Consider the following 23282-nt stretch of genomic DNA (forward strand, 5'->3'; position numbering starts at 1 on the left):
TCAGCCACCAGAGGGCAGCTTTTACTGTCAATATTACAGGCTGTGTATCTAAATGACATGGCTCCCCCCACCACTCTTCCTGGAGATCTACCGTCCTGTAGGTTTTCAATCCAACCCTAACCTAATGTACATGATTCAGCTAGTTAAGGTCTTGGTGAGCAGCTAATAAGGAGAATCAGGTGTGTTGAATTAGTGTTGGACTGAAAACCTACAGGACGTAGATCTCCAGGAAGAGGGTTGGGCAGCCCTGACATATGATAGTCTGATTCTCCTCTTCCTCTATATACATAATGTCAGGAGACAGAGGAAGCTCATCTCATCTCTGCAGTATAGCTGTGTTCACCTAAAATGACACCTCTTATTCTGAGCCAGGAGGCTGGTGTTTGTTATGCGTTAGTGGCCAGTAAAGCGAACACTTGATAAGACCTGTGTTGACCTGAAACAGGGAGGGACTACCTGGAGTTGTCCATTAAGAATCCTTCAGTTGTGAGTTCCATTGCAAAACGTTTTACAGTGTTTCCCGTTGCATGCCCTAATGAACATGACCCAGGCCTTGAACCAAGTGCATGACCCACTCTCTTCCTGTTGCCATGGATATCCCCATTTCCCTCTATTGTATTAGTGGTCAATTAATAATTATATGCTGAGTTTAAATCTAATATAGCACAATGTTTACTGCAATAAATCTTGTTTGTAAGATAAGATATGAATTACTAATGAATCTTTATTACTGTTTAATTACCATTCTGCCATGGACTTTCTCAGTAGATACTTGATAATTACTGTAAAAGTAAAATAAAATGCCAACAATATTTATTTATAAAACATGCCAATTAAAGAGACAATGTTTTTGAAAACATTTTTTACTGAACCTCACATTAGAGTTGGTATACAATATAAATTAGGGTAAATATATAATTTGATTATTTTCATCCAATTTTCCAATGACCATGAAACCACCTAAAATCAACAGATTGTTTTCTCATTCCCATTCTGGACTGAAATGTGCACATAACTGAGATAGCATAGTGGCACACCATATCAAGATCACCCATCCCAAAAAACGTCAGGTATCACATAACATGAAAAACGCCTCATAATATAATCAGATATTCTACTTCATTTTGAGGCTCTCTGATTACTAGTTTAGAACAATGCAACTTTCAAAAGCTTGCACAGTTTACTGAAACAGTATTCATTGATTAATAATTAATTATATATATAATTTCAATATAATTTGCTCAGTATAAGGACAACGCAAAAAAAAACAGGGTCAAATAAAGGGAAACTCATCACACTGTTTCATTCTGTCTTGAGAATGTAAACAAGATTAATGTCAACTTGAAACAACATTTAATATGAAAGGAGCCTGATTTGTAAAGTATTTCACCTACAGAAGGCAGAAAACATACCCAAACACACTGATGGAAGTTACTCACAACACAGAACATTACTATGGACTTAAGAAAGATTGTTTACATTTCACATGCTACTCAAACACTGTAGCTATTTAGTACATAGTCATTGTCTTACATCAGATGACGATTCCGCCTGCACTGATAAGCTTCAGAGCCTGTGACAGAGGTTACACAACAGGTGACAGTCCTTTTTATTCATTCTACCTCACCCTCGTCCTCGCTGCCTGAGCCATGCTGTTGTTGTTGATCTTGTTGTTCTTGTTGTTGTTGTGGTGGTGGTGGTTGTTGTTGTTGTGGTTCTAGACGTAGTTGTGTTTGTAGGTGTAGTTGTTGTCCCTGTGGTATCTGGTCTCTCATTCGTCGCAGGTCTCCAGAATTCATCTGTGTCATGGAACCATCACTCCCCAGCATCATCGGCTGGATAATATTGGACCTGAAAGAAAGAAAAGTCTCAACTCAACAAACATTTATGATGATTCATTATACATATGGCTGCATTGATAATATGTTTACATTGTATTGAACATCACTAATGTTAGGAAAGGAGGTAGGCAAGTGGATTAAGCCACAGGTAGACAGTCTATTTACAAACAGTCCATTTCCACAGTCCATTTCCACATTTCAACAGTCCATTTCCACAGTCCATTTCCAAATTCCATTTCCACATTTCCACAGTCCATTTCCACATTTCAACAGTCCATTTCCACATTTACACAGTCCATTTCCACATCTCCACAGTCCATTTCCAAAGTCAATTTCCACATTTCTACATTATAGGTCTGCTAACCAGTTTTATAACACTATGTTGCACAATAGTACATGAATACTCTGTTAGCTGTTTTTGTTTTAGGGGGTAGATCAGCTTTAATATTGCAGATAGATTGTAGCTTCCATCAATGTAATTGTCTGCATCATTTCCAATCCCCCATTTTTTTGTTTGTAAATATATATATATACTGTATATACAGTATCAGTCAAAAGTTTGGACACACCAACTCATTCCATTTTTACTATTTTCTACATTGTAGAATAATAGTGAAGACATCAAAACTATGAAATAACACATATGGAATCATGTAGTAACCATAAAAGTGTTAAACAAATAAAAATATATGTTATATTTGAGATTTTTCAAAGTAGCCACCCTTTGCCTTGATGACAGCTTTGCACACTCTTGCCATTCTCTCAACCAGCTTCATGAGGTAGTCACCTGGAATGTATTTCAATTAACAGGTGTGCCTTGTTTAAAGTACATTTGTGGAATTTCCTTCTTGATGCGTTTGAGCCAATCAGTTGAATAAATTGATTAAAACACACTATTTTGCAAAGAAGGTCTACAGTAGCCTCAACAGCACTCTGTAGGGTAGCACCATGGTGTAGCCGGAGGACAGCTAGCTTCTGTCCTCCTCTGAGTACAATGACTTCAATACGAAACCTAGGAGGCTCATGGTTCTCACCCCCTTCCATAGACTTACACAGTAATTATGACAACTTCCGGAGGATGTCCTCCAACCTATCAGAGCTCTTGCAGCATGAACTGACATGTTGTCCACCCAATAAAAGGATCAGATAATTAATCTAGCTGGCTATGACTGTCCAACACAACACTGGAACTCTTCCAAGTCAAGGTAAGCTTTTGGTTTTAGGGAAGAGGTTAAAGGAGGAGAGCGCATAATGTAGATGCGAGAAGGAATACAACGTGGCTGCTATGAAACTGAACTGTGTTTATGCAATATCAGGAGTGTATTCATTCCGCAGATTCGGTTGAAAAACGTTTCTTAAACAGAAGCAAACGGAACAAAACGGGGATAAACATACCTGAATTTGTCCAATAGAAATTCTCGTTTGCAACTGTTAGACTAATGATTACACCCAATATCAGCTAGATGCAGGCAAGAGTGTGCAAGGCGGTATTGAATGTCACTGTCTGTCACATTAAATTTGTCTCTCGACCTACGTTGTAAACTTTCATTCATAGGCTAGGTTGTAGCAACCTCATGATGGGTACAGGGAAAATTAAGAGTATCATGTAGTAGCCTAAACCTATCGCTGTTACATTTAACTGGGTGAATGGAATATGAATGACAGTCATCCAATATAATGTAATATAAATAAGGCCATGCTCATGAACAGAAAATTGTCCTCCCTCATCTGAAACAGCACTGACCGCCACTGAAATATATATCTATATATACAGTGGGGAGAACAAGTATTTGATACACTGCCGATTCTGCAGGTTTTCCTACTTACAAAGCATGTAGAGGTCTGTAATTTTTATCATAGGTACACTTCAACTGTGAGAGACGGAATCTAAAACAAAAATCCAGAAAATCACATTGTATGATTTTTAAGTAATTAATTTTCAATTTATTGCATGAAATAAGTATTTGATACATCAGAAAAGCAGAACTTAATATTTGGTACAGAAACCTTTGTTTGCAATTACAGAGATCATACGTTTCCTGTAGGTCTTGACCAGGTTTGCACACACTGCAGCAGGGATTATGGCCCACTCCTCCATACAGACCTTCTCCAGATCCTTCAGGTTTCAGGGCTGTCGCTGGGCAATACGGACTTTCAGCTCCCTCCAAAGATTTTCTATTGGGTTCAGGTCTGGAGACTGGCTAGGCCACTCCAGGACCTTGAGATGCTTCTTACGGAGCCACTCCTTAGTTGCCCTGGCTGTGTGTTTCGGGTCGTTGTCATGCTGGAAGACCCAGCCACGATCCATCTTCAATGCTCTTACTGAGGGAAGGAGGTTGTTGGCCAAGATCTCGCGATACATGGCCACATCCATCCTCCCCTCAATACGGTGCAGTCGTCCTGTCCCCTTTGCAGAAAAGCATCCCCAAAGAATGATATTTCCACCTCCATGCTTCACGGTTGGGATGGTGTTCTTGGGGTTGTACTTATCCTTCTTCTTCCTCCAAACATAGCGAGTGGAGTTTAGACCAAAAATATCAATTTTTGTCCTTCTCCCATTCCTCCTCTGAATCATCCAGATGGTCATTGGCAAACTTCAGACGGGCCTGGACATGCGCTGGCTTGAGCAGGGGGACCTTGCGTGCCGTGCAGGATTTTAATCCATGACGGCGTAGTGTGTTACTAATGGTTTTCTTTGAGACTGTGGTCCCAGCTCTCTTCAGGTCATTGACCAGGTCCTGCCGTGTAGTTCTGGGCTGATCCCTCACCTTCCTCATGATCATTGATGCCCCACGAGGTGAGATCTTGCATGGAGCCCCAGACCGAGGGTGATTGACCATCATCTTGAACTTCTTCCATTTTCTAATAATTGCGCCAACAGTTGTTGCCTTCTCACCAAGCTGCTTGCCTATTGTCCTGTAGCCCATCCCAGCCTTGTGCATGTCTACAATTTTATCCCTGATGTCCTTACACAGCTCTCTGGTCTTGGCCATTGTGGAGAGGTTGGAGTCTGTTTGATTGAGTGTGTGGACAGGTGTCTTTTATACAGGTAACGAGTTCAAACAGGTGCAGTTAATACAGGTAATGATTGGAGAACAGGACGGCTTCTTAAAGAAAAACTAACAGGTCTGTGAGAGCTGGAATTCTTACTGGTTGGTAGGTGATCAAATACTTATGTCATGCAATAAAATGCAAATTAATTACTTAAAAATCATACAATGTGATTTTCTAGATTTTCTATTTATTAAATTACAGACCTCTACATGCTTTGTAAGTAGGAAAACCTGCAAAATCGGCAGTGTATCAAATACTTGTTCTCCCCACTGTATATACACCTGTTCTGAAAGGCCCCAGAGTCTGCAACACCACTAAGCAAGGGGCACCACCAAGCAAGCGGCACCATGAAGACCAAGGAGCTCTCCAAACAGGTCAGGGTTAGTTGTGGAGAAGTACAGATCAGGGTTGGGTTATAAAAAAATATCGGAAACTTTGAACATCCCACGGAGCACCATTGAATCCATTATTAAAAAATGGAAAGAATATGGCACCACAACAAACGTGCCAAGAGAGGGCTGCCCACCAAAACTCACGGCCCATGCAAGGAGGGCATTAATCAGAGAGGCAACAAAGAGACCAGAGATAACCCTGAAGGAGCTGCAAAGCTCCACAGCGGAGATTGGAGTATCTGTCCATATGACCACTTCAAGCCGTACACTCCACAGAGCTGGGCTTTACGGAAGAGTGGCCAGAAATAAGCCATTGCTTGAAGAAAAAAATAAGCAAACACGTTTGGTGTTCGCCAAAAGGCATGTGGGAGAATCCCCAAACATATGGAAGAAGGTACTCTGGTCAGATGAGACTAAATATGCCATCAAGCAAAACGCTATGTCTGGCGCAAACCCAACACCTCTCATCACCCCGAAAACACCATCCCCACAGTGAAGCATGGTGGAGGCAGCATCATGCTGTGGGGATGTTGTTCATCGGCAGGGACTCAGAAACTGGTCAGAATTGAAGGAATGATGGATGGCGCCTAAATATAGGGAGTTTCAGTCTTCCAGAGATTTCAGACTGGGACGGAGGTTCACCTTCCAGCAGGACAATGACACTAAGTATACTGCTAAAGCAACACTCGAGTGGTTTAAAGGGAAACATTTAAATGTCTTGGAATGGCCTAGTCAAAGCCCAGACCTCAATCCAATTGAGCATCTGTGGTATGACTTAAAGATTGCTGTACACCAGCGGAACCCATCCAACTTGAAGGAGCTGGAAAAGTTTTGCCTTGAAGAATGGGCAAAAATCCCAGTGGCTAGATGTGCCAAGCTTATAGAGACATACCCCAAGGGACTTGCAGCTGTAATTGCTGCAAAAGGTGGCTCTACAAAGTATTGACTTTGGGGGGGTGAATAGTTATGCACGCTCAAGTTTTCAGTTTTTTTGTTTTATTTCTTGTTTGTTTCACAATAAAAAATATTTTGCATCTTCAAAGTGGTAGGCATGTTGTGTAAATCAAATTATACAAACCCCCAAAAAGTCCATTTTAATTCCAGGTTGTAAGGCAATAAAATAGGAAAAATGACAAGGGGGTTGAATACTGTAGCCCTAAACACTTCAGAATTAATCCTGCTGCTTCTGTTAGCAGTCACAACATCAATAAATACAAGGGAACCAGTTCCATTGGCAGCCATACATGCCCATGCCATAACACTAACTCCACCATGCTTCACAGATGAGGTGGTATGCTTCGGATCATGAGCAGTTCCTTCCCTTCTCCATACTCTTCTCTTCCCATCATTCTGGTACAAGTTGATCTTTGTCTCATCTGTCCATAGGATGTTGTTCCAGAACTGTACAGGCTTTTTTAGATGTTTTTTGGCAAACTCTAATCTGGTCTTCCTGTTTTTGAGGCTTACCAATGTTTTACATCTTGTGGTAAACCCTCTAAATTTACTCTGGTGAAGTCTTCTCTTGATTGTTGACTTTGACACAGATACGCCTACCTCCTGGCGGGTGTTCTTGATTTGGCCAACTGTTGTGAAGGGGTTTTTCTTCACCAGGGAAATAATTATTCTGTCATCCACCACATTTGTTTTCTGTGGTCTTCCAGGCCTTTTGGTGTTCCTGAGCTCACCAGTGCGATCTTTCTTTTTAAGAATGTACCAAATAGTTGATTTGGCCACACATAATGTTTTTGCTTTCTCTCTGATGGGTTTGTTTTGATTTTTCAGCCTAATGATGGCTTGCTTCATTGGCAGTGACAGCTCTTTGGACTTCATATTGAGTGTTAACAGCAACAGATTCCAAATGCAAATGCAACACTTGAAATCAACTCTAGAACTTTTATCTGCTTACTTGTAAATTAACTAATGAGGGAATAACACACACCTGGCCATGGAACAGCTGAGCAGCCAATTGTCCGATTACTTTTGGTCCCTTAAAAGGGGGGGACCACATATCAAAAGTGCTGTAATTCCTACACCGTTCACCTGATTTGGATGTAAATACCCTCAAATTAAAGCTGAAAGTCTGCACTTTCAGCTCATATTCATTATTTAATTTCAACTCCAATATGCTGTGGTAGACAGCTAAAATAATAATAACTTGGTCAATGTCCAAATATTAATGGACCTGACTGTATATATATTTATACAAATATACATACATACACTGTACATACATATAAAATACATATATATATATATATATATATATATATATATATATATATATATATATATATACTCTGTTAGCTGTTGGTAACAGCTCCTGCCTCAGCTCATTACTGATGCATGAACCACAGTGGGAAGGAAAGAGATGAGGACACCTGCTGGGAGCCTGTGGCACTGCTGTAGTGAGCTATTTGTGTCTGTGACCCTGTTCGAATAAATGCATCCTTCCTTATGCTGTTCTTTAGAGTAATCCCTGGTCTCACATGACTGGGTTTCTGTAGGATATCTAGCGGAGTCCTGGGTTTCACCTATCCAATCATTTTAGATCAGCAATTAGGCTACTTTGAAAATGCATCTTTACCTGGAGAGCTTATCAAACATGTTGACCAGCTTCATGGCCTCCAGCTCCTTCTGTTCCTCCGTCATTCCCTCCATGGGGTTGGGCTGCTCATCCTCCACTCTGCCTGTCACAGGGTTAATTCTGGCCAGGACAGAGAACACAATGTTACTCATTCTGATGAAGGCCAAGATGACCGAAACTAAATGTAAATGATTTTTAACTCTTCTAAATAAAGGATGTATTTATTAATTTCAAGAGCGAAAGCTGTGTCTGTTTCCCCCAAGGACAGAGGACAGAGCAGGGCCATCACATCACATGGCTCTATTATTAATTAAGTTAAATTCAGCTCACTGAGATTTGGCCTCGCGGTACTCTTCTGTGTCACTGTCCTCGTCCTCAGAGTAGACGCCTGGGTTGCCCCCCCCTCGCAGCAGCCCCCGGGCAGCCAGGAGACCCGCTGCATTGCCATAGCCTGTGTACTTAATGAACCTGGACACTGCACAGGGGACGGAAAGGGGTGTGGATGGGGGAGAAGAATGATATTACAAATCCTATAGTTTCCATATTATGGTAGTCTCATGTTACCATACATCCAAATCTGTTTCATCACTCGGCTATTGAGAAAGCCAGAAATCAAGGTTCCTACTATGATGGACAACAGTGAACAACACAGTAATAGAGGGTACACACTTCGGGGCTTTATGAATTGTAGAAAATTAAAGTAACTATTTGATATGCAGAGAAAGACACCACCACTCACCACTTTCTTTGCACAGGACGAATAGGAATTCTGCTGCACAGTTCTTGACGTCAGTGTCAATGTTGGTCATCAGGCGAACAAGCTTGTTGCGAAGAGCGTTCCCCACTTCTGGTAGATTCTTCACATCCCGCAGAGGTGGGAGTACCTACACACACACACACAAACACACACACACACGCAAGCACACGCACACACACGCAAGCACACGCACACACACACACACACACACACACACACACGCAAGCACACACGCAAGCACACGCACACACACACACACACACCAAGAAACACACCAAGAACCAACTCAATGGGACATTCAGTAATTTACATGCAGTTGGATGAATGATGAGATGAAACATCCAATCACGTACCTTCATCCTGAGGAACTTCCTGGTCTCCCTGTGGATGCGGGCGCTCTCAGTCAGCAGGTTGAGAGAGGGGAGCATGGTCTCCTTCAGTTTCTTGCCCTGTAGACCAACACACATAACTGTTATTAGACAGATATTACAACAATCTCTTCAGCTAGACCCACACAGACCAATACTGTGGGTGTTATTAGACAGATATTATAAACTGGGTGGTTTGAGCCCTGAATTCTGATTGGCTGAAAGCCATGGTATTTCACGGGTATGACAAAACATTTAGTTTTACTGCTAGTTGGTACCCAGTTTATAATAGCAATAAGGCTCCTCGGGGGTTTGTGATATATGGCCAATATACCACGGCTAAGGGCTGATTTTAGGCACGACGCAACGCCATATACCACACCTCCTCGGGCCTTATTGTATTGCTTAATTATCTAAGTCTCTCACAAGATTTGGTTCTGGGTGCCGAGATTAATTATTGCAGTGTCACTTATGAATGAGACTAGACTGTTTTGTTGGTGAGGCCTTCCAGCTGTGTCCGGGTTGTTTTCACTATATCCCCAAAGACACTGGTGTGCCTTCCATAACACCTTCCTCAATAACAACATCCCATTTGGAGAGGTAATCACATCCCAACCACACACCCAGACACCCTCTGCAGGGACATTATTACATCACCTGTAAAAACCTCTGTGGATGGGACACAGAGAGCAGCTCCAGGAGCGAAGACTATACAAGAGATCCAAGATATGGCAATAAACGGATACACACTAATGCCTGTCCAAACAGTGTGTGCATGCAACTGTTTATGGCACCCTCATGAAAACATGTTGTCTATGTAATGCAGATTAGAGTTTTACCTAATTCCATTTTGGGTGCTGTAAACTACGCCCACTGACCGTTACGCTTTCATCCGACCAATCACATTCGTTCTGCCCTCGAGGCAAAGCTGCCCTCGGAACAAGATTGAAAACTCCACTGAGCATTTCTAACAGCATCTCAACCTGTTGTTGAGGGTCAAAACCCAGCTCACCCTGTCTAGCCTCTTCTCCATGTACTCCAGGAGCATGTTGACGGCGTCCATGTTGACTCCCATGTATTCTATTGAGCCCTGCTGAACCTTGGGCATCAGCAGCACATCCAGACAGGACAGAGGGAGGTTCCCCAGTAGGTTCAGTGAATGACTGCAGCCCAGGAGAAACACAAAGGGTTATCACAGAACTGCAGGCCAGGAGAAACACAAAGGGTTATCACAGGACACTGTTTAGCTCAGGGTGTGTCAAACTCAATTCCTGGAGGGCAGAGTGTCTGCGGGTTTTCGCTGCTCCCTTACTTGATTGAACAATTAAGGCCAACCTGGTCATCACCTGGTTGTCTAGGCCTAAATTGGACACAAATTGAAAGGAAATAACAAAATCAGCAGAGACACGGGACAGCCCTCCAGGAAGTGAGTTTGACACCCCTGGTTTAGGTTCAGAACGCCTTTACTAAGATAATAAGATCTGCCCTGTTACCTGTGAAACTCCTCTGTGTCGTCCTGTGTGTCAGCGCTGCTCATCAGACAGTGTCTGAGGATGGCTCCCAGGTGTCTGAACGCCGCTGCCTCCTCCTATAGGTTCAGCAGAGGAACTGTGATTGATTATCATTATATTGATGTACGACAACAACACCATGCAAAGTTTACAATATACAGTAATATGCTATTGAGGACAGGGTTGGGGCCAATTCCATTTCAGTTCAGTTTACCTCCTGCATTGACTGAACTGACATCGAATTGACCCGAACCCTGATGCCGGATCCTCTACTCTCCTCAGTGCTCACCTCGTCCACCTCCCGGCGGTTGGCGTCGTAGGTGATATTGAAGAGGATCTTGAGGATCTCCATGGCTCTCTCGATCTTCTCCCGGCTGAGAGGGGGCAGCTCGGCCGGTTCCTCAGAGTCCGGATCGACCTCCACCCCAGCCCGCGCCACCTCGAAGGTATCAGGCCAGCACAGCCCCAGGGTAGCATCCAGGTGGTTGGACAGCAGACTGACCCCCCGCAACTCCCTCAACAGCTGGGTACGCATCACCACGCGCTGGGCGGTGAGGAGGAACATGAGGCGTAGGTCGAAGAACCTCACGTAGTGGTTCCACTGGTCCTCGCCACACTGCTTGAGACGCTCCGCGATGCCAACGATCAGCTGCAACTCCTGGCCCACCTGCACAGCCACCTTGGTTAAAGAAAGAAAGGAATCATTAGGAATGCATCCCAAATGACACTCTATTCTGTTACAGGAGTGGGTCGCAGTTCCGGAGCGACCCACTAGGTGTCATCCTCCGACAACCTTAGGCACTTCCTCACTCACAGTCGGGACTAATCATCTCCCTATTGGTGTCACCTGTGTCTATCTGATTCACCTGTGTATTTATGCCCTCACTTCCCTGTGTTCCCTTGCTCAGTTTTCTCTGCTAGTTTCACTATGCCAAGCAGTACTAATCAATGTCTGATCTCGGGACATATGGACAGGTACGTGAGAAGTGTTCTCCATGTTTATTTATTATTATTATTATTTATTATAGTTAGTATTTCGTATTTTTGGCTGTCCGCCTGTTTTTTTTAGTCTTATTTGCTCCGCCTTTCTTTTTCGTGTAAAGTCTGTTCTTTTGTATCCTGGCTTCGGGACCATCAGTAAAGATCCTTGTTTCACCATCTCTGCCTACTGCCTACTGTCTAACCTGCACCGCACCTGGGTCACACCTCACACCAACCCTTACACTACTCCCTTTACAGTGCACTACCTTTGACCTGGGCCCATATAGGCTACATCCCAAATAACCCCCTATTCCCAATATAGTACACTACTTTTGACCATAACCCAATGGACCCTAGTCAAAAGTAGTGCACTATAAAGGGCATAGGGTGTTATTTGGGAAGCATCCTGTATCATTATGGTGCAGGAATACAAAGTTCTGGGGAGCAGTTATAGACAGCATTCTCTATATTCTGAACTCTTATTTATTTATCTAAATATCATTTTTGCCCAGCACCGACCAGTATTCTCCAGTGTGGTTAAGCCTATATCATCACATCACCCTATTTTTTTCTCCACCTTGTTGTGCAAGCAGATGTTGCAGATGCTCTTCAGCGCCTCCACGATGACCTCCAGGTCCGGGTTCTCAGCAAAAGGGACGAGGACCACGCCGCCCTCGCAGTCCACGTTGCCGTGGGAGATTGCGATGCCAGCGTGTCGGCTGAGGGTCTGCATGGCAGTGTGCGTGATGAAGGGCGCCACGTTGTTCTTGTCACGTGACAGGATGCGGATGGTCTCCAGACAGGCCAGCTGGCAGGACGGTTGGAGGTCTCGCTCCAGGAAGCCCAGCACCAGCTCTCCTAACCTCTGAGGACATAGGGGGACGCAAGCAATAGCATCACTAGACCAAACTGCTCAGTATGCAGGTATGACGGCACTACCATGCCAATGGGGTGCTGCAACTACAGTACAGTAAGCATGTCAGTACAGTCCCACACAGGCCTTTCACCATCTCCAGAGGAGAGGATGGGATGGGAAAATTGCTTATTTTCATGAGGTTCAACATCAACGGGGAATAGGTGTTTAGGAGGTTCTTCCACTAGTTCTGCATAAGGTATAGGTTTAAAGTTTCAGAAAGTCCTCTGTTTGGGCTTACAGCTGTGTAAAATAGACCAAGTCAGAATCAAAGCTACCAAGCTACCCTGTGATCTGTGAGTAACAACAATAATTTATCTTCCTTTCTAGAGATATCACAGTAACACCCTATAATTAGCCTTTTAATACTAGACACACGATGCCTCTGACAAAGAACTGTCTCGTTTGACTGATATGATGACGGGAAACAATCTCGATCAAATCTCTGCATGTCTATGGGCCATGATAGTGACTGGCAGCGGTCTACACAAAAGCTGTCACACTGGGACGAGCTTGGACGCATTATTCACTGGGGTCTCAGATGCTTCCAATATACATAAATAAAGTACACATTCCACGTCATCAATAGCCAGTATAATTGAACGCCATCATTGTGAATTTGAATCAATTTAAATCAAATTAAGAGTTTCGCTCTCTTTATGAAGCTAGACTACAGTCCAACATGAGGCGGCAGGTAGCTTAGTGGTTAAGAGCGTTGTGCCAGTAATCCGAAAGGTTGCTGGTTCTAATCCCTGAGCCGACTAAGTGAAAAATCTGTCGATGTGCCCTCGAGCAAGGCACTTAACCCTAATTGCTCCTGTAAGTCACTCTGGATAAGAGCGTCTGCTAAATGACAAAAAATATATATATATACATTGCTTTGTCATTATGAAGGTAGACTACAGTCCAGCATTGCTATGTCATCGTCAGACAGACACGCCATAACCAAGTAAAGTTCAGGATCATGAGTCTGTGCACATCAGATGTTTTCCTGTCCTGATATAACACCCAGAGGGCCCTGAATGTCCTGAGGCAGTAAGTTAAAGGCTTCAGAAACAGAATTATAGCTGCCTCAGTCAGGAGTCTGGGCCATTTAGGGTTTCTCCCAAATGGCACCCTATTTCCTCTGTAGTGCACTAATTTTGATCAGGGCTCTGGTCAAAAGTAGTGCATTATATAGAGAGAATAGGGTACCATTTGGGATAAACCCCAATAAATGTAGGGCTCACAGCATAATGCCTTCCCTGCCCTTTGGGAGACTAAGTGAGGACGAGTCAGATGTTAAATGTTGAGACTGAGTGATGGTTGCTGCTCACTCAGATTGCCTGTGCTGTGCTCTATACTTGGGACAATTATGATAATGAGAATCGACAATGCCCTCATCAATTAGTTTCCTATTTAGCTTGTGTTCTGTGAAATCTCTAGAGATAGCATGTGGCTACCAAAATAGGGATAGGACACAGCAAATGTAGGACATCAGATAAGAATGACATAATAGCTTGTAACTAGTTGTAACCAATTAGGCTGATGCTAGTCAAAGATACTGTACAAGTTACAGATCCCTATTTCTCCAAAACACAGTACATGAATGCACACTTCCTGTCGGTCTAGAGTATTTCTCCAAAACACAGTACATGAACGCACACTTCCTGTCGGTCAAGAGTTTTCCAGGTTCTCCAAACTGAAATTAACTCACCACGGACACAAATAGTGTCTGTGTCCCAAATGGTACCCTATTCCATATATAGTGCACTGCTTTTGACCAGGGCAAGTAGTGCACTATATAGGGAATAGGGTGCCATTTGGGATACAACCAGTATCTACTAAGCTCTTGCATAATGCCTTCTTTCAGATAGGGTGCTGTGTCAACAGTGGACTAACCACATCCCACATTTAACTTTGCAATGACATTGAGAATACTTGAACATGCTGGAAAGCTGTTGTCGATATTGGCCTATACCCCAGGAGTAGTAAGCCCTAAGTAAGTATGTGGCAATAACATTTGTGGAGAGGGACTATAAAGTTACATACAGCTATGGACAGCATCTCCAAGGATGATCAAATGATAGGGACTCTCAAGGAAGTATGGACTATTTTTCAACACACTGCGAACAGAGTGGCCTATGATCTCTGCGAGGAGCGATGGACCTAAGTAAATTTCAACACGTCAGTGATAAGACTGATAAGCCTAATTCTGATGGATATCAGACGACATGCTGTCAATAATGGCAGAAGTGCAGGAGAACATGGGGTACACCCAGGAAGAGGGCCCCTGTAGATGTGAAGACAATGTCTTGATCACATGTTGCAGGTTGTCTCTCATGACAATAGTGTTCTATGTCTACTTCTACCAAGAGGCTAATATTCTGTCACATGGAACCCAAAGTGTATTTCTTGATATAATGTAATAACAATTATTAAACAACAAAAATACTTACATTATGCCAAATGTCTAAATACATAATTAAGAATTGAATTTCTTGTAGAGATAAACTTTGGGTTCAAATATACTAAAAAACTACCATTACACACGTATACCTCCTGTAACTCCCCATCCTGATACACAGGCATGCAAGAAGAAAGAGATGAAAGATGAAAAAGAGAGTTAGGACAGAGGGGATTTGGTGATCCTGACCTGCATGGGTTACACTATACTCTATACAGTATGGTTGATACCAACTATAATCTTTGGTGTTTTGGGCTATATCCCACTGTGTTTCTACATAATCTAGATTACAAGCAAAAAAGTATAGCTAAAAAGCTGATCATTCCAATGCCTCACTGACCAATGACAGTACAAGGGAGATAGGGTGCCTTTTCAGACGGAGCCTATTCCCTAGACAGTGCACTACTTTTGACTAGGGCCCATAGGGATCCGGTCAAAAGAAAGTGCACCATATAGGGAATAGGGTGCCATTTCAGACGCAGCCATAGTAACAGTACAAATAAAAACAGTACCTCTCTCTGCTCCTCTTCATCTGTAGTAAACATGAAGCACTGGGTCATCTAGGAGGAGGCAAAAAAGAAAAGAGAAAACATTAAAAAACATTTCACAACAAAACAGCTACCATAATACATAATTGATTGTGAATTAGCATACAGTACAGTATATATAGAGTGCTTATATTCCAGTGGTGCCTGAGAGCTTTTGATTTATTTTGTCCCTGCAATGAACTGTGATGTAAAGGTGTGAGGACGGTGACTTATTTTTAGATGCTGCCAAATAATGAGATGAGTGAATCATTGTCATCCTGCTCTCTCTCTCTCTCTCTCTCTCTCTCTCTCTCTCTCTCTCTTTGTCTCTCTCTGTCTCTCTTTCTGTCTCTCTGTCTCTGTCTCTCTCTCTCTCTCTCTCTCTCTCTCTCTGTCTCTCTCTCTGTCTCTCTCTCTGTCTCTCTCTCTGTCTCTGTCTCTCTCTGTCTCTGTCTCTGTCTCTCTCTGTCTCTGTCTCTCTCTGTCTGTCACGGATTCAGCCGAGGCTGCTCCTCCTCCCTGCTCGGGCAGGCTTCGGCGTTCGTCGTCCCCGGAGTACTAGCTGCCACCGATCTATGTTTCGGTGTTTGACTTGTTGTGTCTGATTGTGTACACCTGTTCCCCATTATGTTGTTTTGTGTCATCGACAGTGTAACGGTTGTTAGTTTTCTCCGTTGTTTGGAGACTGTTCATTTCACTGGCGACTTTTATTAAAGTACGATTTCCAGTAGCTCCGTGTCCTGCGTGTGACTTCGCCTACCGCATTTCACTGTCGCCGTTTCTGACACTGTCTCTCTCTCTGTCTCTCTCTCTCTCTGTCTGTCTGTCTCTCTCTCTCTCTCTCTCTCTCTCTCTCTGTCTCTCTGTCTCTGTCTCTGTCTCTCTCTCTCTCTCTCTCTCTCTCTCTCTCTCTCTCTCTCTCTCTCTCTCTCTCTCTGTCTCTCTCTCTCTCTCTCAATTCAATTTTTCAATTTCAATTCAATTTAAGGGCTTTATTGGCATGGGACACGTATGTTAACATTGCCAAAGCAAGTGAAGTAGATAGTAAACAAAAGTGAAATAAACAATAAATATTAACAGTAAAAATTACACTCAGAAGTTACAAAATAATAAAGACATTTCAAATGTCATATTATGTATATATACAGTGTTGTAACAATGTGCAAATAGTTCAAGAACAAATGGGAAAATAAATAAACATAAATATGGGTTATATTTACAATGGTGTTTGTTCTTCACTGGTTGCCCTTTTCTTGTGGCAACAGGTCACAAATCTTGCAGCTGTGATGGCACACCGTGGTTTTTCACCCAGTAGATAAGGGAGTTTATCAAAATAGGGTTTGTTTTCTAATTCTTTTTGGATCGCTGTAATCTGAGGGAAATATGTGTCTCTAATATGTTCATACATTTGGCAGGAGGTTAGGAAGTGCAGCTCAGTTTCCATCTCATTTTGTGGGCAGTGTGCACATAGCCTGTCTTCTCTTGAGAGCCAGGTCTGCCTACGGCGGCCTTTCTCAATAGCAAGGCTATGCTCACTGAGTCTGTACATAGTCAAAGCTTTCCTTAAGTTTGGATCAGTCACAGTGGTCAGGTAGAATTTAACGGCTCTTTTCTAGATTTTGATAATTAGCGGGTATTGGCCTAATTCTGCTCTCTCTCTCTCTGTCTCTGTCTCTGTCTCTGTTTTTGTCTCTCTCTGTCTCTGTCTCTGTCTCTCTCTCTCTCTCTCTCTCTCTCTCTCTCTCGCTCGCTCTCTCTCTCTCTCTCTCTCTCTCTCTCTCTCTCTCTCTCTCTCTCTCTCTCTCTCTCTCTCTCTCTCTCTCTGTCTCTCTGTCTCTCCTTCTCTCTGTCTCTCTCTCTCTCTCCTCTCTCTCTCTCTCTCTCTCTCTCTCTCTCTCTCTCTCTCTCTCTTCTCTCCCTCCCTCTCTCTCTCTCTGTCTCTCTGTCTCTCTGTCTCTCTGTCTCTCTCTCTCCCTCTCTCCCTCTCTCTCCCTCTCTCTCCCTCTCTCTCTCTCTCTCTCTCTCTCTCTCTCTGTCTCTCTGTCTCTCTGTCTCTCTGTCTCCCTCTCTCCCTCTCTCCCTCTCTCTCCCTCCCCTCCTCTCTGTCTCCCTCTCTGTCTCTCTGTCTCTCTCTCTATTCTCTGTCTCTGTCTCTCTCTCTGTCTCTCTCTCTGTCTCTCTGTCTCTCTCTCTCCGTCTCTCTCTCTCTCTCTTTCTCTGTCCCTGAGAAAAGGAAGATCAATCACTTTTTTACCAAAAAACGAGCATATGGAACACTTCCAGTGAACGATTATTACAGTATAGCTACAGTAAGCCTGGTACCAGACCAACCCTTTGTTATGCTACAGTAAGCCTGGTACCATACCAACCCTTTGTTATGCTACAGTAAGCCTGGTACCAGACCAACCCTTTGTTATGCTACAGTAAGCCTGGTACCATACCAACCCTTTGTTATGCTACAGTAAGCCTGGTACCAGACCAACCCTTTGTTATGCTACAGTAAGCCTGGTACCAGACCAACCCTTTGTTATGCTACAGTAAGCCTGGTACCAGACCAACCCTTTGTTATGCTACAGTAAGCCTGGTACCAGACCAACCCTTTGTTATGCAACAGTAAGCCTGGTACCATACCAACCCTTTGTTATGCTACAGTAAGCCTGGTACCATACCAACCCTTTGTTATGCTACAATAAGCCTGGTGCCATACCAACCCTTTGTTATGCTACAGTAAGCCTGGTTCCAGATTTGTTTGTGCTATCTTACCAACTCCTTGTCACTCATTGTCACACCAAACAATGGTTGCCATGACAACAGCATTAGGAGTTGGAAAGAGAGCACTGGGGCCCAGCTAAAGCTACAGGATCAGATGAGAACCATTTAGATGGACAGGATTTGACGGCCTCAAAGCATCAGGAATCTATTTGTGTTTCTCAAAATACCTAATCCTGTTACGTCAATGGATACAAACCCACAGAGGTCTAGGTAGGGTTGACTACTGATGCTTGGTGGATAGTCTCTGTGAGGTAAATCTGTCTAATGAAAGACAAATCAAACAAGCATCTCTCTAAACTATGACTAAATAAGTATTGACTCATTGGGATGAATTTATAAAGCTGCATTGTTTCTGCTTTGCCTTCATTCCAATTTGACTAAATTATGCCTGTTTCAAAGTCACATGCCAGTAATGGTCACATGGCATACATCTATGAAGAGAAGTGTATTTTGTGAAGGACACTTTTTGTGTGAAGAAACAGGATACTCGTCCACTGCTGAGATATGGCCCTATCATTGTACTGATCAACCATTTCCAGTCAGACATCATCACATAAGGATGTCAGAATTGGGGCTACCGTGTTTGTTTACCTTTCCACAGACATACAGTACCAGTCAAAAGTTGGACACACCTACTCATTCAAGGGTTTTTCTTTATTTTTACTATTTTCTACATTGTAGAATAATAGTGAAGACATCAAAACTATGAAATAACACATTTGGAATCATGTAGTAACCAAAAAAGTGTTAAACAAATCAAAATACATTTTACATTTGAGATTCTTCATAGTAGCCACCCTTTTCCTTGATGACAGCTTTGCACAATCTTGGCATTCTCTCTACCAGCTTCATGAGGTAGTCACCTGGAATGGATTTCAATTAACAGGCGTGCCTTGTTAAAAGTTAATTTGTGGAATTTCTTTCCTTCTTAAGGTAGCTGTGGTATACAGAAGATAGCCTTATTTGGTAAAAGACCAAGTCCATATTATGGCAAGTACAGCTCATATAAGAAAAGAGAATAGTCCATCATTACTTTAAGACATGAAGGTCAGTCAAGCCGGAACATTTCAAGAACTTTTAAAGTTTCTTCAAGTGCAGTCGTAAAAACCATCAAGCGCTATGATGAAATTGGCTCTCATGAGGACCGCCACAGTGGTCCTCTGTAGCTCAGCTGGTAGAGCACGGCGCTTGTAACGCCAGAGTAGTGGGTTCGATCCCCGGGACCACCCATACACAAAAATGTATGCACGCATGACTGTAAGTCGCTTTGGATAAAACCGTCTGCTAAATGGCATATTATTATTAGGAAAGGAAGACCCAGAGTTACCTCTGCTGCAGAGGATAAGTTCATTAGAGCTACCCAAATAAATGCTTCACAGAGTTCAAGTAACAGACACATCTCAACATCAACTGTTCAGAGGAGCCTGCGTGAATCAGGCTTTCATGGTCTAATTGCTGCAAAGAAACCATTACTAAAGGACACCAATAAGAAGAAGAGACTTGCTTGGGCCAAAAAACACGAGCAATGGACATTAGACCGGTGGAAATCTTTCCTTTGGTCTGATGAGTCCAAATTTGAGATTTTTGGTTCCAACCCCTGTGTCTTTGTGAGATGCAGAGTAGGTGAACGGATGATCTCTGCATGTGTGGTTCCCACCGTGAAGCATGGAGGAGGAGGTGTGATGGTGTGGGGGTGCTTTGCTGGTGACACTGTCAGTGATTTATTTAGAATTCAAGGCACACTTAACCAGCATGGCTACAACAGCATTCTGCAGTGATACACAATCCCATCTGGTTTGCGCTTAGTGGGACTTTTGTTTAGTTTTTCAACAAGACAATGACCCAACACACCTCCAGGCTGTGTAAGGGCTATTTGACCATAAACCCTAGACCCACTCCAATTTGCCTACCGCCCAAACAGATCCACAGATGATGCAATCTCTATTGCACTCCACACTGCCCTTTCCCACCTGGACAAGAGGAACACCTACGTGAGAATGCTATTCATTGACTACAGCTCAGCGTTCAACACCATAGTGCCCTCAAAGCTCATCACTAAGCTAAGGACTCGGGGACTGAACACCTCCCTCTGCAACTGGTCCTGGACTTCCTGACGGGCCGCCCCCTGGTGGTAAGGGTAGGTAACAACACATCTGCCACGCTGATCCTTAACACGGGGGCCTCGCAGGGGTGCGTGCTCAGTCCCCTCCTGTACTCCCTGTTCACCCATGACTGCATGGCCAGGCATGACTCCAACACCATCATTAAGTTTGCCGACGACACAACAGTGGTAGGCCTGATCACCGACAATGATGAGACAGCCTATAGGGAGGAGGTCAGAGACCTGGCCGTGTGGTGCCAGGATAACAACCTCTCCCTCAACGTGATCAAGACAAAGGAGATGATTGTGGACTACAGGAAAAAAATGAGGACTGAGCACGCCCCCATTCTCATCGACGGAGCTGTAGAGGAACAGGTTGAGAGCTTAAAGTTCCTTGGTGTCCACATCACCAACAAACTATCATGGTCCAAACACACCAAGACAGTCGTGAAGAGGGCATGACAAAACCTATTCCCCCTCAGGAGACTGAAAAGATTTGGCATGGGTCCTCAGATCCTCAAAAAGTTATACAGCTGCACCATCAAGAGCATCCTGACTGGTTGCATCACTGCCTGGTTTGGCAACTGCTCGGCCTCCGACCGCAAGGCACTACAGAGGATAGTGCGTACAGCCCAGTACATCACTGGGGCCAAGCTTCCTGCCATCCAGGACCTCTACACCAGGCGATGTCAGAGGAAGGCCCTAAAAAGTGTCAAAGACTCCAGCCACCCTAGTCATAGACTGTTCTCTCTGCTACCGCACGGCGGTGAAGTGAAGGAAAAGCAGCCAACAAGTGCTCAGCATATGTGGGAACTACTTCAAGACTGTTGGAAAAGCATTCCATGTGAAGCTGGTTGAGAGAATGCCAAGAGTGTGCAAATTTGTCATCAAGGAAAAGGGTGGCTACTTTGAAGAATCTCAAATATAAAATATATTTTGATTTGTTTAACACTTTTTTGGTTACTACATGATTCCATATGTGTTATTTCATAGTTCTGATGTCTTCCCTATTATTCTACAATGTAGAAAATAGTAAAAATAAAGAAAAACCCTTGAATGAGTAGGTGTGTCCAAACTTTTGACTGGTACTGTATGTAGCTACTATAAATAATAATACAGTGGAATAAGATGGGAATAATACAGGAATATCACACACACACACACACACACACACACACACACACACACACACACACACACACACACACACACACACAGTGGGGATTGTTGACGAAAGAGGGTTACAGGGTATGAGTTTGGTTGCCCAGGCAATGGCCTCCACAGAGCAGACCTGAGCAGAGCAGGGTGGTAGCATAGAGATCCTATTAAATGATACTTATGGGTGGTAGTCTGAGGGGTAGGAAGGCTCACTGGCTCAGCCTCAGGGATAGATACTCAAAGTGTGTCTGCTTATTGTTAGGCTTCCCTTGGCTTTCTCCTGCTATGATATCATACAGAGATCATACAAATCAATGCCTGTAATGATAACAGATATTGTTTGGGCAACATCAAGAGAGAAAGCTACTGTAGTCTTCCTATAATGTAGTCCCAAATATGACATCACATTATCCATGACAACAGCATGATGTGCACAAAATGCTACAAGAAAATGTTGACATATTTATGAATAAGCCTACAATAGAATAGAAGACTCGAAACAGTTGCTTATCTATTATGGATGAGCTGCTGGTGGTCAACTGACAGTTGACTGTCACACCGTAGTACCTACCCTAGGCTATGTACGTGCGTGTGCGTTTATGTGTCGCTCCCCATAGTAAACCTTGTTATAAGTGCTCAGGACGTCTATGACGTTGAACAATATTTTCAATATTTGTTTTTGTTGCAATTGATCAAAGTGTCATGAGGTTACATGATCATCAAAGAGATGTTCAATCTTATTACTGTCAAATTGCATAGGAATTCAACTTAGAAGAAAACATATTTTGATACTGTACTTGATAACGATAATGACAACAATGTACCTTTTTATTGTACGTCTGCAGTGCCATCAATGCGGCATCTTGATCGCCCGTTTCCATGTTTTCTATTATGGCATTTAAATCCATGTTTATTATTGTTGTGTTCCCGGTCCACCCGAATGTTTAGCGCCTCGCCGATGTGAAGCACACCGACAGTCATGTACTAGGCTCTACGGTACTGATAGCGATATGCACATATGACTCTGTGATAGTCACTCCTCGGCTCTGATCCTGGAACTCCAAAACCAGAGATGATGAGATTAGCGGAGGATTGCAAATTTACCGCACAGCACCCTGGGATTTGTAGTTCCGTTTCGGTAAACGACATATTACGGAGATATTATTTCCACAGAAGATTATCTGGATTTTCAGAAAGTCATACAGAAATATGTATTTACAGCCAAACAGTGGACCAACACACCAGGCCAGGCAGGAATAGATCGAATTATTTATTAAATAATCAATAATGGTTTCTTGCTGTGGATTATTGTATTTCAGGTAGAACCTTTGAGTTATCAAATCATCACTTGCAATTTATAGCAGGCCATTGTCCCTTTTCCCATGAGGCAGAGGCTGGAGCATTAGGACTGAAGTCTGTGAGCCACAGAGAAAACCACAGCACGTCAAACACTATGTGGTAGACCTAAATCCAGCATTAGGACTATGGAACAGTGTTAGGCTAATGCAAACTGATGGTCAGCACAACAGCAAGCAGCAAGGAGGACATGGCCCTTCGCAACTCTCAATTTTGAGCTGGAGGTGTGAAATGCTTGCATTAATTGCACTTCGAGAGAGTTTCACTGGTTCGTCACTGGGCAATGTACTGTTCATGTCGAAAGAAGTGTGTCCCACTGTCGGTAGTTTATTTCCCAACAGAAAAACCAATGGATATATTTCGATCGAAAACTGGCCAGATGAACCAACTCTGAGGTAGGCACTTGCTACAGTTTCTCGTGTCCCGACCATTTTATCTGCTGCTTATTGTAGACTTCAGCGAATGATGAACAAATAATTGTACTAATTTGTTTGGACGTATAGAACTATCAGAACAACAAA

The 23282-nt window shown here is 43.2% G+C and overlaps 1 protein-coding gene across 1 annotated transcript; it reads right to left on the reverse strand.

The window, feature by feature from the left end:
- Positions 1–1613: 1613 nt before the first annotated feature.
- On the reverse strand, positions 1614–22313 carry LOC311134444 (chaperone Ric-8A-like; the record flags this gene model as incomplete). The annotated part of the gene is made up of 12 exons (XM_084168125.1): positions 1614–1851; positions 7872–7991; positions 8202–8346; positions 8611–8755; positions 8982–9077; positions 10009–10159; positions 10490–10584; positions 10797–11186; positions 12066–12353; positions 14940–14957; positions 15360–15407; positions 22230–22313. The coding sequence occupies 12 exons, from the start codon at positions 22311–22313 to the stop codon at positions 1614–1616; spliced, it is 1818 nt and encodes a 605-aa protein (XP_084024251.1).
- Between the last annotated feature and the right edge of the window lie 969 nt (positions 22314–23282).

This window comes from Coregonus lavaretus (genome assembly GCF_964263955.1).
Source record: "Coregonus lavaretus genome assembly, chromosome: 9".
In the NCBI taxonomy this organism is placed as follows: domain Eukaryota; kingdom Metazoa; phylum Chordata; class Actinopteri; order Salmoniformes; family Salmonidae; genus Coregonus; species Coregonus lavaretus.